The sequence below is a fragment of the Microcaecilia unicolor genome, chromosome 5, assembly GCF_901765095.1.
Source record: "Microcaecilia unicolor chromosome 5, aMicUni1.1, whole genome shotgun sequence".
NCBI classification, from domain to species: Eukaryota; Metazoa; Chordata; class Amphibia; order Gymnophiona; family Siphonopidae; genus Microcaecilia; species Microcaecilia unicolor.
The window spans coordinates 5,956,172-5,971,290 of record NC_044035.1 but is presented as its reverse complement, the minus strand read 5'-3'; the positions used below and the strand labels follow the sequence as shown (position 1 = coordinate 5,971,290).

Genomic DNA, 15,119 nt, shown 5'->3' with positions numbered 1-15,119 from the left:
GTTAGTTGGTAAATTTTTTAGGTCAATCTCAGTTATGTCCTCGCCGTTGCGAGGCCCAATTGACCATGGTTGTTGTTTTGAGTGAGCCTGGGGGCTAGGGATACCCCATCAGTGAGAACAAGCAGCCTGCTTGTCCTCGGAGAAAGCGAATGCTACATAACTGTAGAAGGTATTCTCCGAGGACAGCAGGCTGATTGTTCTCACAAACCCGCCCTCCTCCCCTTTGGAGTTGAGTCTTCCCTTGTATCTCTTTTGCTACATACGAGACTGGCCGGCTCGAGCCGGTTTCGGGCGGGAAGACGGCCGCGCATGCGCGGTGCGCGCGGGCGCGCGAGAGCTAGCAAAGGACTTTGCTAGTGAAGATTCCGATTGGAGGGGCTGCCGTGGACGTCACCCCATCAGTGAGAACAATCAGCCTGCTGTCCTCGGAGAATACCTTCTACAGGTATGTAGCATTCGCTTCTCCTGCTCGGGACACCCTGGGGTATACTGTGCTTAGGCTGAGGCCTCTAAAAGAAGTGGGGTGGCGATCATGATCCACTCTTCTGTAGGGGCACAGGTAGTGCAAGTCAGGAAGGACCTGGGAGGGCGTTTCATATTTATGCATGTCCAAATCAATCAGGTTGATTTAACAATAGCGTCTGTGTATGCCCCTAACAGTGGGCAGGTAGAGTTTTTTGCTAAGGTGAAGAACTCCTTAGCAGCGTTTGTAAAGGGCTATTTAATATTGGGGAGTGATTTTAATGCAGTTATGAATCCTGGTATGGATCGATCAGGAGCCACTAAAACAGAGGGGAAAAAGGAGGCGTTAGCATTAGAATCTCTGGCCTATTCCCTGGGAACCTTAGACCTGTGGAGACTGACACATATGGCGGACAGAGATTACACATTTCATTCTCAAGTGCATGACTCATACTCGTACATTGATTATGTATTTGTGGATGTTGCGCTGGCAGAGAGGGGACCAACAGCGGGATTGGGTAATGTGACAATCTCGACCATGCTCCTGTATGGGTTACCCTGCCAACTATAAGGGCAGAAATAAAGGATAAGAGATGGACCTTAAATACTAGCCTGCTGCAGGAGAAGGAGTTGGAGGAGGGCTATAGAACAATGTTGAAAGAGTATTTGGAGTTCAATATTGATTCGGGGCCATCGTTAGCTACAGTGTGGGACGCAATGAAGGCGGTTTCTAGGGGCTACTTTTTACAACTTGCCAGCAAGCGTTCAAGGGCACATAAGTTACAAATAGCAAGCTGTCTGGATAGAATACAAAAGCTAGAGGGTCAACATAAGGCAAATAGGTCTCCTCAGATTTGGCAACAGTTACGCGGAGAGCGGATGATGTTGGACTCTATTCGGAACAGCTTGGTCTGGTGTGGGCGAGGTTCAGGGTGGGGGCTTATGAGTTTGCCAATAAGGTGGGATGCCTCCTTGCTATAAAGTTACGTAGACAAAAAGTGGACCGTATGGTAAAACAGGTGCGAGATGACAAGGGCTCAGTGTTATTTACCTCAGCACATATCCGTAAACGCTTTGGGGAATTTTACCAAGCATTATATGCTCAGGAGATTACTCCCTTCTTGGAATCCATTGAAACCTATTTGGTGGATAGCGCACTTTCTCCCTTGACTCGCCAGCACCAGGTAATGCTAGATGAGTCAGTTACCCCACTTGAGGTACAGGAGGCCATTCGAAGCTTGCCATTTTACAAGTCCCCTGGGTTGGACAGGCTTCCTAATGAATTCTACAAGAAGTTTGCCTCAGAGCTGGCACCACCTTTGCTGACTTGTTCAATCAGGTGGGAGGCGGGGGGACTTTGCCTTCATCAATGATGGAGGCTTGGATAGCGGTGTTGCCCAAACCAGATCAAGACCTTGCTGAATGTGGCTCGTATAGGCCTATTTCGGTTCTGAATGCAGATGTTAAAATACTGGCGAAAGTGCTGGCAAGTGCCGACACTCATACATCCCGACCAAGGTCAAATTTGTGTCACATCGTAAGGCCGTGGATAATATCAGGTGTACATTAGGTCTTATGTTTTTAGCGCAGAGAAACCAGAGGCCTTTGTGTTTCCTTAGTTTGGATGCCAAAAAAGCTTTTGATAGGGTCCATTGGCCCTTCATGTACAAGGTTTTGGAGGCCATGGGGTTTGGAGCACACTTCAGGAGATGGATTCAGGCATTTACGAATCCCCTAGAGCTTGTGTAAGAGTTAATGGGAGCAACTCGGAGCTGTTTATGTTGCATAGAGGAACTAGACAGGGGTGCCCATTATCCCCTTTATTGTTTGCCATGGTTATGGAACTATTTGCTTCAAGAGTGCGGCTAAATCCGGGAATTTCGGGGGCTCGAATAGCAAACAGAACGCATAAGATGACTCTTTTTGCAGACGACATTTTGCTATACGTCACCCGCCCTTTGTCTACTTTCCCAAATCTTATAGCCTCATAGATGAATACTCTGCAGTATCGGGGTTTAAAGTTAATATGACAAAGTCAGAGACTTTGAATATCACGCTTCCGGAGGATGTAGTGGAATCTCTGAAGACATCTTTCTCTTTTAGATGGGCTAAAAAGCGAATTAAATATTTGGGGGTAAATATAACTTCTGATCTATCTGAGCTCTTTCCAGCTAATTACAAGGGATTGATTAGTACTATTAAGGCAGACTTGGAAAGATGGGGGGACCAGGAGGTTTCTTGGTTTGGTAGGACAGCTATAGTTAAGATGAATGTGTTGCCATGATTGCTATACTTATTTCAAGTGCTACCTGTAATGATGCCCAGGCGATTTCTTGCATCAATGCAGGATTTTATAGTGCGTTTTCGTCTGGGCTGGCAGGCGTCCGCGCCTGGCACGTATGCTTCTTTATCAGGATAAGAGAAAGGGAGTATTGGGTGTCCCAAATCTCATTTGGTACTACAGGGATGCCCAAGGGAAAACCGCAATTGAATGGTATCAGGATTACCCTGATAGACAATGGGTACACTTGGAGCAACATTCAATGGGGTCAAGGCCGTTGGGGAGCTTATGTGGCTTCCTAAGCCTTTTAGGGCCTTTTAGGGCCTAGAGTCACTCTCTACTTTTGGGATAGCTTGTTTCCAAAGGGACGGTGTGTCTTGACACGCATGACACCCATAGCATTCAACCCGTTGTTTTTGCCAGGGAATGAAATGGGGGTCTTCACCAGGTGGTACAAGGAGGGTATGAGAAGCTGGGGTCAATTGTTTGAGAAGGACTCCATGCTTTCGTTTGCGACACTGAAGAATAGGTACTCTGCAGGGGAAGGGGATGAATTTGCATATCATCAACTAAATCACTTCCTTAAAACTGAGGCTGTCAGATTGATACTAAAATGGGAAAGGCTATGTTTAGAGGAGATTTGTGAAAATTTCGCATCATCTTGGGGTCTGATCAGTTGCCTATATCGGAACATTAGTGCACGGGCCCCCTGTTATACGCTGCACAGGAAGAGCTGGGCGAGGGAGCTTGGTGTGGCCTTGGGGGAGACCGAGTGGGAGAGAATAGAATGAGCGGCGGCGGGTGTGTCTACCCATGTTCCGTTTAAGGAGAATGCAGTGAAAGTACTGTTTAGGTGGTACCTCACACCGGATCGTATCCAACAAATATTTCCAGCTTCCTCAGGTCTTTGCTGGAGAGGGTGCAGTCAAAGGGGGACCATGGGGCACGTGTGGTGGAGCTGTGTATAAGTTTGAGCACTTTGGAAATCAGTCCACAGCAGATTGCAGATATGGGTGGGATGTTCAATTTCTTTGTCTCCTGAGTTTTTTCTTTTTTCTGTGAAGCCAGCAGGCTTAAAATTGTGCCAGCAGGTATTGGTGCAGCAGGCTGTGAGGGTAGCTAGGGTGATTATTGCTTCCCACTGGATGTGGGGGGGGGGGGGGTCCCTTCAATTATTTATTTGTTTGTTGCATTTGTATCCCACATTTTCCCACCTCTTTGCAGGCTCAATGTGGCTTACAATACATCATGAATAGTGGAAATGAGAAGAGACTATTGGTATTACAAAAGGATTTTGGGTTACATGATAATAAGCATAATAGTGAAATAACAAGAAAACAATATAAGATAGTTCTGGTACATGTGGGGATTTCATATGCGTTGATCTTTGTGATATGTCCTTGTTGAAGAAATGAGTCTTCAGTAGTTTGCGGAAGCTGGTTAGTTCATAGATCGTTTTTAGGTTGCGCGGCAGCGCGTTCCAGAATTGAGTGCTCATATAGGAAAAGGTTGATAGGTGCGGTTAGTTTATATTTTAGACCTTTACAGTTAGGGAAATGAAGATTAAGGAATGTGCGAGATGATTTTTAGCATTCCTGGGTGGTAGGTCTATCAGGTCTGACATGTAGGCTGGGCATCGCCATGGATGATTTTGTGAACTAGGGTGCATACCTTGAACGCGATGCGTTCTTTGAGTGGGAGCCAGTGTAGCTTCTCTCGTAGGGGTTTAGCACTTTCATATTTTGATTTCCCGAATATGAGTCTAGCTGCAGTGTTCTGGGCTGTCTGGAGTTTTTTGAGTATTTGCTCTTTGCAGCCAGCGTAAAGTGCATTACAATAATCTAGATGACTGAGTACCAGTGATTGAACCAAATTACGGAAGACGGTCCTTGGGAAGAATGGTCTTAATCTTTTTAATTTCCACATTACTACTACTACTATTTTGCATTTCTATAGCGCTAAAAAGCGTACACAGCGCTGCACAAACATTGAGTAGAACATCTTTTTGGTAGTGTTTTTCACGTGATTTTCTAGTGTTAGGTGCCGATCAATAGTAACTCCAAGAAATTTTAGGGTGTCCGAGATTGGTAGGTTCAGTTTTGGTGTGTTGATGGTGGTAAATTTGTTCGAGTTGTGTTGAGAGGTGAGTATTAGGCATTGGGTTTTTCTGCATCTGCCCATGAATGCATGATCTGTAGACTTTGGTTGATGTCGTTTGAAATTTCCGTTAAGTCTTGTTTAAATGGGATGTAGATCGTTACGTCATCAGCGTATATGTATGGGTGAGGTTTTTGTTTGATAGTAGGTTTGGCCAAGGGTATCAGCATTAGGTTGAATAAGGTTGGTGAAAGGGAGGATCCCTGTGGAACTCTGCATTCAGGTGTCCATGTGGCTGATGTAGTTGAATTTGATGTCACTTGATATGAGTGTGTGGTTAGGAATCCCTTGAACCAATTGAGAACGTTACCTCCAACAAATTGAGATATGTGTGCGAGATGGAGAGGCTGTTGGCTGAAAGAAAATATCAGATGAGTAAATGGCACTTGATATGGAAACATTTTTCAAATAATTAAGCATAGAGTGTAACGAGCAAGTAATGAAAGTGTGGTCAGTATGGTAATGCTAATAGGTGTCTTGGTGGGAAGGGAGGGTGGGGAGGGAGGGGGGATTAACCGTTATATAAAACCTTAAACAATTTTGAAGTTTACTGAGGTTAAAATATGGATGTTACAGATGTAGAAAGGGGGTGCGCTGGGTGTTTCTTGTGTGATTGTATACCTTATGAAACAGTGCATCATTCTTTTTGTTACCAGAGCATAAAGACTTCATGCAAATAAAAAAAATATATATATATATATATGCAAAATAATTCGAACATGCATTCAGGTACAGTGGGTATTTAACTCTCCTTGAGCTACAACTGAAAAATGTGTGAACCAAAATCGAAAGCAATAGAATAAGAGATATATGTCACAGAGTGGCAGAAACGTTGCTGCAGAATCTCCCTACCCCTGCCCTGCTCTTGAGCACCCCTCTCTGAAGCTTCCTCCATGCTCTGCTTTCCACAGGTCACATTAGAATATCGGATCTAGGACTTGCTGTGAAGATCCCTGATGGGGAGACCATCCGTGGCCGTGTGGGAACAGTAGGATATATGGGTGAGTCCTGTGCCCTGTACTGCTGCTCTCCTCCCTCTCTGGCTGCTTGCTTCTCGCCTCTCCTCTCTGCCCTAGAACTCATGACTTTTGGCAATACTTTACAGTAAACTTGCTTTGTGCAGGGATAAGAAAAGTTCCCCTTTTAAATATTTTGCTGTAATATATTGATGTTGTGGTAATTAAAAGAACTGAATATGTAAAAATAATCTTCCTCATTCAGTACAGTAGGACAACCTGGTATATCACATCGTACAGTGTGCAGTTACTAGGTGACAGAATCAGGTCATTCACTACCTTTTATGCTTTTTCAACATATGGCATGTTGGGAAGGATAACGTGAAAGGCATCTGGGTCTGCCGGGGCAAAATAACCCATCCAAGAACAAATGATTCCTGCGCATGCATCCACTCACTTAACCTTACACCCACTGTGAAATTCAGATGGATACACAGCATGCTTTGTTTATGGAGAATCAGGTTTCTTAAGCGGTGGAGAAAATGTTTTGGTGTCTGTATATGTTCCACTAGATAAGAGTGTTTCCCAATAGTTGTGATTTCGTGCTTGGATTACTGTAACCAGATGTGTCTGGGGTTACCAAAAAAACTGCTTGGCCTACTACTTATTTGTAATACAGTGAGGGGGGAAAGCTACACCTGTTCTGACCCAGTTAGATTGGATCCCAATTCATTATCGCTTTCTATTTAAGCGCTGGTATTTGCTCACAGCATGAGATGGGGAGGGGCTCCACATCTCTGAAAAATGACATGGTATGTACCTTCTCGTATCTACATTCCCTAGAAGGTTGGTCGTTGGTTTCATCAGTCAGAGATAATAGCCACTCAAACATGCTGCTGGATCTGGAATAAAGTGCCAGTATTATTGAAGCTAGATAGGAGCTGATCTCTTGCGAGTTACACGATGGCACCACTAGATCAGAAGTTTTAGAATTGGTGGCTTTGATGGGAGCTATTTACTAGGTTTTATGTGAGGGTTCGAGAATATTTACTATTTATGTGATTTAGTTTACATATGTGAAGGGTTCTGGTTGTTTTGTTGACCATTCTGTATGCAAAGGCAGGTTATATATAAATGCACATTACACATTCACATCAGAAAATTACCACTGCTCCTGTGTCTATATGTTTATATGTGTCATTCACTCTTCCTTCCTGCACTCTAAATTTGATTTGCTCCATGTTGGCTGTGAGTGGAGCTTCTGGAACTGAACACTGGCCTCTGACTGCTTCCATAAATACCATAATCACCAACCCTTCACCCCCTTTCCAAGCTGCTCTCCTCTTCTATCCCCATCTCCCCTAACCCCTTTCCATGGTTGAAATGAGTGGAAATAACAAACTGAAGCATAGCATGTACTCAGTGGAGGCAGTTTCTGTAAAGGGGTGGCCTAGATGTAAGTGTCTCAATGCAATGCGGGGAATTCCCCTTCTTTAACGACACCTGGGTACCCAGATACCTGTAGAATACTAGTGTAAAGGGGCAATGCATGGAACATAGTTATCTATGCCCTGCCTATGTGTACAGCCTCCTGCACTTGCACACGGTACCACTCACATGCAGCCTTACAGAATAGCATTTAGGACACTCGCACTCATAAACTGCAATACCCTGAATGAATGGCGGGAATGCCCAAATGCCCAAGCCTGGACAGCCAGGAGGCATAACAGACCTTGATTTTTTTTTTTTTTTTGGGGGGGGGGGGGGTCTGAGCCCAAAGTGTGGGGGGGCACATTTTGGCCTGCCTCCCTGCCATTCTCTGGCTCCACCCAACGTACCTGGGCTGGTGGGGGTCCCCAAGCTCCACCAGCAGAAGCCTTTCTGTGGCGATACTAGGCACTGCACAGCCTGTCCTGCTTTCCCACCGCAGTGCACATGCTCTGTTTTAGTGAAATTTAGCATTTGCGAAGCTCGCGCATGCTCAATTTCATTACAACCAAGCATGCGAGGGAAGGGGAAGCAGGGCAGGCAGCGTAGCAGCAACTATCACTGCAGGTAAGTTTCTGCTGCTGGGGCTTGGAGACCCCTACTAGCCAAACCAACAGGCCCCCAAGTCCCCCCCCCCCCCCCCCCCCCCCCCATGTCTATGCCATTGCCACCAGCCAAACACCTCAGCAGCCCAAACCTCAACTGGTGCACTCCTTGTGCATGCTCAGTTCATGCACAAGAACTGAGCATGCATGAGGAGTGCCAACGTCAGTGGCTGGAAAAGCACGCCACCAACCTCTTTGCACTGGAGGAGTTTGGGGCCACAGAGCTCTTCAGCTGGTTGGGCTTGGCATTCCCGCCAGCAAAGGTAGCATTTTTAACTAAATGGGGGGTAGAGCAGTGAGGAATAGGTGTCCCCAAGTCCACCTGGGCCCCCCCCCCCCCCCTAAAAAATTGGCTTCTGGCTACACCCTGCTTATAAGTGGCACTTATTCCAGCATTTATGCAGTAAAATGTAATGTAAATGTGGACACTCAGTATACAGAATTGCCCCAAATATGTAATGTAAGAACATTCTGCAAATCTTATAATCATTCGCGAAGCGCAAACATTCCCTGTTTGTTTCTACGAGTGTGGCCACTGAAGTGTGCAGCCAGGGTTGACTGTGTGTGTTCATGTAATCCCTGCCATAATGGGCACAGTTTTTCAGGAGCCTGTGGTGCTGCAGGGTGCATGCACATGTTACTTGGCCCTGTACCTTGTAGCTAATTTTGAAAGCAGAACTACCCACCCAGCTAGTTCCATTTTGAAGTTCAGTTAAAATTGTACAGATGAAATAAGTTCTGGTTTTAATAAAAATGAAATCAGGTGTATTATTTCCACTAATATTGGACAATAATTATGTTTCCAACGAAATAAACTGACTATACACAGTTTTGGGTTTGAGGAAGCCAACCAGACGATCAATGTAGAATAACGATTCAGATAAGTACCCGTATTTTTCTGACTATAAGACGCACCGGACCAATAAGACGCACCTAGGTTTTAGAGGAGGGAAATAGGAAAAATAATTTTTCCTTTTTCCCTCCTCTAAAACCTAGGTGCTCCGGTGCGTCTTGTCCGAGTTTCGGGATCGCCCTCACCCTACTCACGTCACGCGATGTTCTCTGGTGGTCTAGTGACGTCGGGGCAGGAAAGAGCCCCCTCTTTCCTGCCCAGCGCGCTGCTCTCCGTCCTCCTGTATGTATGCTGCCTGACGGTCTCGGCGAGATTCAAAATGGCCGCCAAGACTTCAATTCTCGGCGGCCATTTTGAATCTCGCCGAGACCGTCAGGCAGCATACAGGAGGACGGAGAGCAGCGCGCTGGGCAGGAAAGAGGGGGCTCTTTCCTGCCCCGACGTCACTAGACCACCAGGGAACATCGCGTGACGTAAGTAGGGGAGGGCGATCCCGAACTCGGGGGGAGGGCCGGTCCCGAAATCGGACCTCGCTACCTTCGGACTATAAGACGCACCCCCCATTTTCCTCCCAAATTTTGGGGGAAAAAGTGCATCTTATAGTCTGAAAAATACGGTAATAGCTGGGGATAATCAGGTTAATACCACATTTTCTTTGTTTACTGTTGTTTAATTGATCTCCTTGTCTTGTTTCACTCTCCCTATTTTGTGGTCTAAGGAACAGTATAGAATTACCTGATTGAAATAATTCTTGGTGTGTTATTTTCCTCTGTATTCTGGCAAGTTATTTTAGTGCTTGTAAAAAAAAAAAAAAAGAAAATGGCTAGGCAGTTTGCACTACTGTTTCTGCAGGCTGCTGATCGCCCTTGTAGTTTGGAAACCAAATTTACATATGTTCCATTCTGGGGGAGTGCCTCTTCATGATCCAGCAAAAGTGGCTTGCACTCTTAGCTACTGTGAGGGGGCATAGTTTTCAAGCATGGCAAACAAGGTGAACAGATATTTAGATGGGGGTATGCGCCTTTGCAGATTGGAAAAATTTACCCAGGGAAAAGATGAAGAAGGTTCATTTGGAACCCGAATGTAGAATTTGGATCTATAAATTGCATTTAAATTACATTCTTAGTTCAAGGAGGATGTGTAGCAGCACAACAAAAAGCAGTGAAAATGTCAATTTTTATTACATAAACTAAAAAGTATAAACACACACAAGGAACAAAGTTTAGTGACCTGATGCTCCGGCCAGGGGGGAAAAAACACCAGTTTTTCGCCAGGTGACCACTGGAAGGATTTAGACATGACCCCTTCTTAATCACCCCAGTGGTTGCTGTCCCCTTCCCTCTCCCCTGAAAGTGAAACTGGAAGGAAAACCAGGCTCTGTCAGCTGCAGGTATTATGGCCATTCTAAACAAAAACAGCAAGCAGGTTATAGAGATTGCCTAGTAGTTAGTGCAGTGGACTGTAAATCAGGGGGACCCAGGTTCAATTCCTACTTCAAATCTTTTTTTCTTTTTTTTTTATAATTCTGAGCCTTCCAGAGACAGAAAAATACTACTGTACCTAAATATATAGGACACCTGCAAGCTGAAGGCTATTGAATTAGTGTACAGTAGGTATTTTTCAGGTCCTGAAGTGATCACAATTCTCAAAAAAAGAGTTATAATGAGGTAAGAACCTGTGTCCCGTGGATTACAGTCCATTGCACTACCTCTAGGGATGTCTGTGTGGCCATATTTTTGAAAATGATGCCAGACAGATGTTCATGTTCCGGGTTTTTTGTTGTTCAAAAGTTGGACGTTTCACTTTGGGCAATGGCTATTCATTTTGGACATTTTCAGTACAAAAATGTCCACCTGAGAGCCATAATAGAATTGGAAATCTAGACATTTTTCCTGTTTGATTATGGCTGTAAGATGACTGTGTTTTTTTGTACGGTATGAGCATGACTTTTTTTTTTAATTAGCATAATGAATAAAGAAACCTTTTCAGAAGACAAAAATATAATACAAATATGTGGCAAGGCAGAGGTGCATATTACTAAGGTACAGTATCCCCCCTTTTTTTTTTTTTTTTCTACGTACAGGTCTTAAAAAGGACACTCATATCAATCAAATTGGTCAAACAGTATTCATTTTAAAGATGGCTTTCTGCTTTTCATGTTTGGGAAGCTTGCCAGGTGCCCTTGGCCTAGATTGGCCACTGTCGTGGACAAGATGCTGGGCGCGATGGACCCTTGGTCTTTTCCCAGTGTGGCAGTACTTACGTACTAACTGGCTAGTAATGCCATTACACCAGTGGTTCCCAAACCTGGTCCTGAAGGCACCACAGCTAGTCAGGTTTTCAGGATATCCACATGAGTATTCATGAGAGAGATATGCATGCATTGCCTCCACTACATGCAAATCTCTCTCATGAATATTCATTGTGGATATCCTGAAACCTGACTAGCTGGAGTGCCTCCAGGACCAGGTTTGGCAACCACCGTACTACACCATGAGACAAACGTTCTCAAAAATATGGCCCTCATTTTTACAATGCTCAACCAGGCCATCTCCACTTAACCATTTAATACATTTATGTTTTGTCTTTCCAATGTATAGCAAATCAAAGAAGCAAACAATAACATATATACATTAGTCTTGCCGGAAGATGTGGTAACAGCAGTTAGTGTATCGGGGTTTAAAAAAAGGTTTGAACAAGTTCCTGGAGGAAAAGTCCATAGTCTGCTATTGGGAGACATGGTGAAACCACTGCTTACCCTGGGATTGGTAGCATGGAATTTTGCTACTACTTGAGTTTCTGGATTGGCCACTGTTGGAAATGGGGAAACTGGGCTAGATGGACCACTGGGTCTGACCCAGTATGGCTATTCTTTTTTTCTTATGTAAAAAAAGGAAAACTGCAATTTTTTTTTTATAGTGGTGCCTGGTGGAGCAAAATAGTCTATCACAATCATTTGTCAACAAAAAATGCACTCACCATATTAAAACTGTTTAACACAGAGTTTTTTTAATTGTTCATTGGAGGGAAGAATAAACCAGTTTATCCCCCAAATTGTATTTCCCAGTGTGTGCAAAAATGAACTTTTTACCATTAAAGCAATCTAAACTTTCTACTGTGTGCTAATGCTTACGTTCTTCTTATATCAGTTGCAGGTAGGAGAACTGAAGAGCTTAAACCAGTCCCATCTCATCAGAAGTGTCATTCTTTCTCAAAAGGGGTTCCCTATGCTGTACTTAGCCCCTAGTACATAGCCCTGTAATAGGTCTTCTCAATACTCTTTATAAGGGTTACCTTTATCTTTGAATTACTATGCATGTCTGTAGGTACAAGCAGTGTGAAAGCTGGCATTCACACTTGGCTACTGTGGAGGGCACAGTTTTCAAGCAAGAGGAATGCCTTTGCAGATCGGTCTCATTATGAGTGCTCTTTTATTGGAAGAAATAAAAAGGGTTAATTATGGCATCTAAGAAACCAAAATTGTTACCGATTTACCCAGGGAAAAGATAAAGGTTAATTTGGAACCTAAATGTTGGCATTTAATATATAAATTACAATTAAATACATTTTTGGTTCATGAAGGTTTGTCTTATTTGTCATTAGCACCCTGGTATAGATATACTGCTTGATTTTTGTTACTATTTTTCATGCACCAAGTCCATTGTTTTTCTCGTTTGCTAAATTTATAAATGAGTTGAAGAATGTGTGAGGGTTCCGTCTCTTCAGATCATTGTGCTTTGTTCTCTCTGAATGTAAGGTTTGTCTCTGTGCCCTGCTCCCAGCTCCTGAAGTCCTGAACAATCAGAGGTATACCTTCAGCCCTGATTACTGGGGCCTGGGCTGTCTGATCTATGAAATGATTTCCGGGCAGTCACCCTTCCGGGGCAGGAAAGAGAAGGTGAAGAGAGAAGAGGTAGACAGGAGAGTCCTGGAGACAGAAGAAGTATATTCCCAAAAGTTTCTGAAGAGGCCAAGTCCATCTGGTAACATGGTAAGGGTGGCCAGCATCTGGGAAAGACAAGAGGGTGCCAGTGGTCGGGAGAGGGGAGTTGGGAGGAAGAGGTGCCAAGCTTCCTAGGTGGTGGAGAGGAAGTAGCATTCAGCACTGAGAAAGGATGAGAAATGGGAACCAGCATCCTGGGGATGGGGGAGAAAGGAGTACCTCTTTGAGGAAGGGAAAGGAAGTTCCAGCTTCCAGGATGGAGAACCTCCAGTTTATGCAGGATGACCCAAGGCATGAATCAGGTGAGGCACTGGCTCAGGGTGCCAAAGTTATAAAGGGCTCCTAAAGCCAGCCTCAGTGGTTCACCCTTCACAGCAATGAGTACATGTTCCTTGCTGTCATACAAATTGAATCTGCACTACAACTCCTGAGCTGACCATGTATAGGGACTTGGGATTTGGCTATTTCTTCAAATTATACTGTAAAATTCACTGTGTGAGGTGACAAGTATGTATGCTAGGTCTATGTGGCATTGAGTAGTAGCCTAATGGTTAGAGCAGTATTACTACTAATTTCTATAGCGCTAACTAGACATATGTAGCAGTGTATCTAAGGCAATGGAGGATTAAGTGACTTGCCCAAGGTCGGAAGGAGCTGAAGTGGGGATTGAACTCAGGTAGCTGGGATCAAAGTCTGCTTTCCATAGTGTTCCTACAGATCAATCCAGAGACTTGTGGGTTATATCTCCTACCAGCAGGTGGAGATAGAGAGAACTTCAGAGGTTTTTACTATATGTGGTCATGTGCAGTCAACCTTAACTTCAGTATTCTCTCTATCTAGCAGGTGGATGGTCATGTCTGTTCAGCTCTGGATTGATTTGCTCCTAGCCTGGTCCCCACGGGTCTAGTCGAGCTTCTGGGGTCTGAGGTGTCCTGGGACTTGGGTGCACACCTGGTGGTGCAGGTCCCTTCCGTCCTCCCCCATCAACCCCTCCTCTCTGCCTGACTGGGGTTTGTGGTTCTCACTCTCCTGACTTTAAAAGGAGTCTGAAGTTTCTTTGCTCTGGCGTCCCTCTCCTGCCTTTTAAAAAAAAATATGCCATTTGAGCACCGTTTAAAAAAAAAAAAAAATCTCAGTTTGGTTTCTCCAGTGTGGCAAGCTTATGCCGGTTTGAAGTACCCGGCTGAATGGTGTGAGGACCGACTTGGCATGCGACAGCGATTCCCAAGGGAGGTGAGTAGTCATTATCCTATCTGCACCGGTGGGGCAGAGCAAAGCAGCTGCCAGTGTGGGAGCACTGGGCTGCTGCAGTTTCCCGTGCTGGAGATCCACTGTACCAGCCCAACTCCTTGGAGCGGTGTGCTCCTTCCCAGCTCGTTTGGCAGGCACAGGGCAGTTGTTTTCTTGGGTGTGCGTCCGCGCTTGAGGGCACCATCTTTCTTGCTGCGCCACATGGCAATGCTGAAGCGTCTGCGCTCCCCTGGGGCCTGATTTGCTTGCGATTCAGGCAGTTTATATGTGGGCTGTTCAGAATGTGACGGGGAACTGGGGTGGATCACTCCCAGTTTCTTCATATTTGATATTTAAGGGCTTCTAAGAAAGAATCCTTGGGTCTCCCACAGCTTTCAGTCTCCCGCAGCTTTCCAGGGGTGAGGTGTGAGACCATTAGACCCCTGCAGCTGTTCTGTGCCAGCGAGAGCCTTAAGCTGCAGCTTGGAAAGTATTGACTATCTGAAAGTCTTCAGGTACAGATGCCTTTGCTTAACTAGGTGATTTATACTAAGAATATTTCTGGACCCTCCTTGAGCAGGTTCAGGGTGTGTGTACATCATTATGGAAGGGAGAGAAAGGGATCAGGATTAAGGATCCTACTCTAGGTTTTCCTAGATAACCTGAGAATTTATGCAAAAAGAACTTATAAACCAGATTTGGTGTGAAACAGATCTCAATCAATTTATTATTTCAAATACACCTTTGCAAAGATGGTTGTCTCTAGCAGCAAGAGGCACACCCCTCCTAATGTTTACAGGTTTTATTCCCTTTCTTTTTTTGTTACATTAAGTATCTGCCCCTAAGTTTCTTAGTGGATATTGATCACATCTTACTAACCCCTAATACATCATTTTTAATTATCATATGACAGCCCTCTAAAAATTTCCATCACCCTAGCCGCTGAGCCCCTATCCATTGTTAGTTCTGCTTGGTCTGCATTTTTTGTATGTTAAACCTTTATGTGAGAGCTTTGCATAGTTCAGCACATGGCATATTCCATCTTCCCCTTTGTCCATAGTCTTACAGCTTCATGGTCTCATGCTTAGATATTGTTGTTTCAGTTCTTTGGGCTTCTTACCCCTCCTTTCTTCTCTCTCTGTCT

General features: G+C 44.6%; 1 protein-coding gene across 1 annotated transcript in view; it reads left to right on the top strand.

Annotated features, from left to right (window-relative positions):
• Positions 1–15,119, top strand: part of GRK5 (G protein-coupled receptor kinase 5) — a 285,412-nt gene that overhangs the window by 221,705 nt on the left and 48,588 nt on the right. The window contains 2 exon segments of the mRNA XM_030202621.1: positions 5,812–5,901; positions 12,585–12,793. Coding sequence (XP_030058481.1) covers positions 5,812–5,901; positions 12,585–12,793 — 299 coding nt within the window.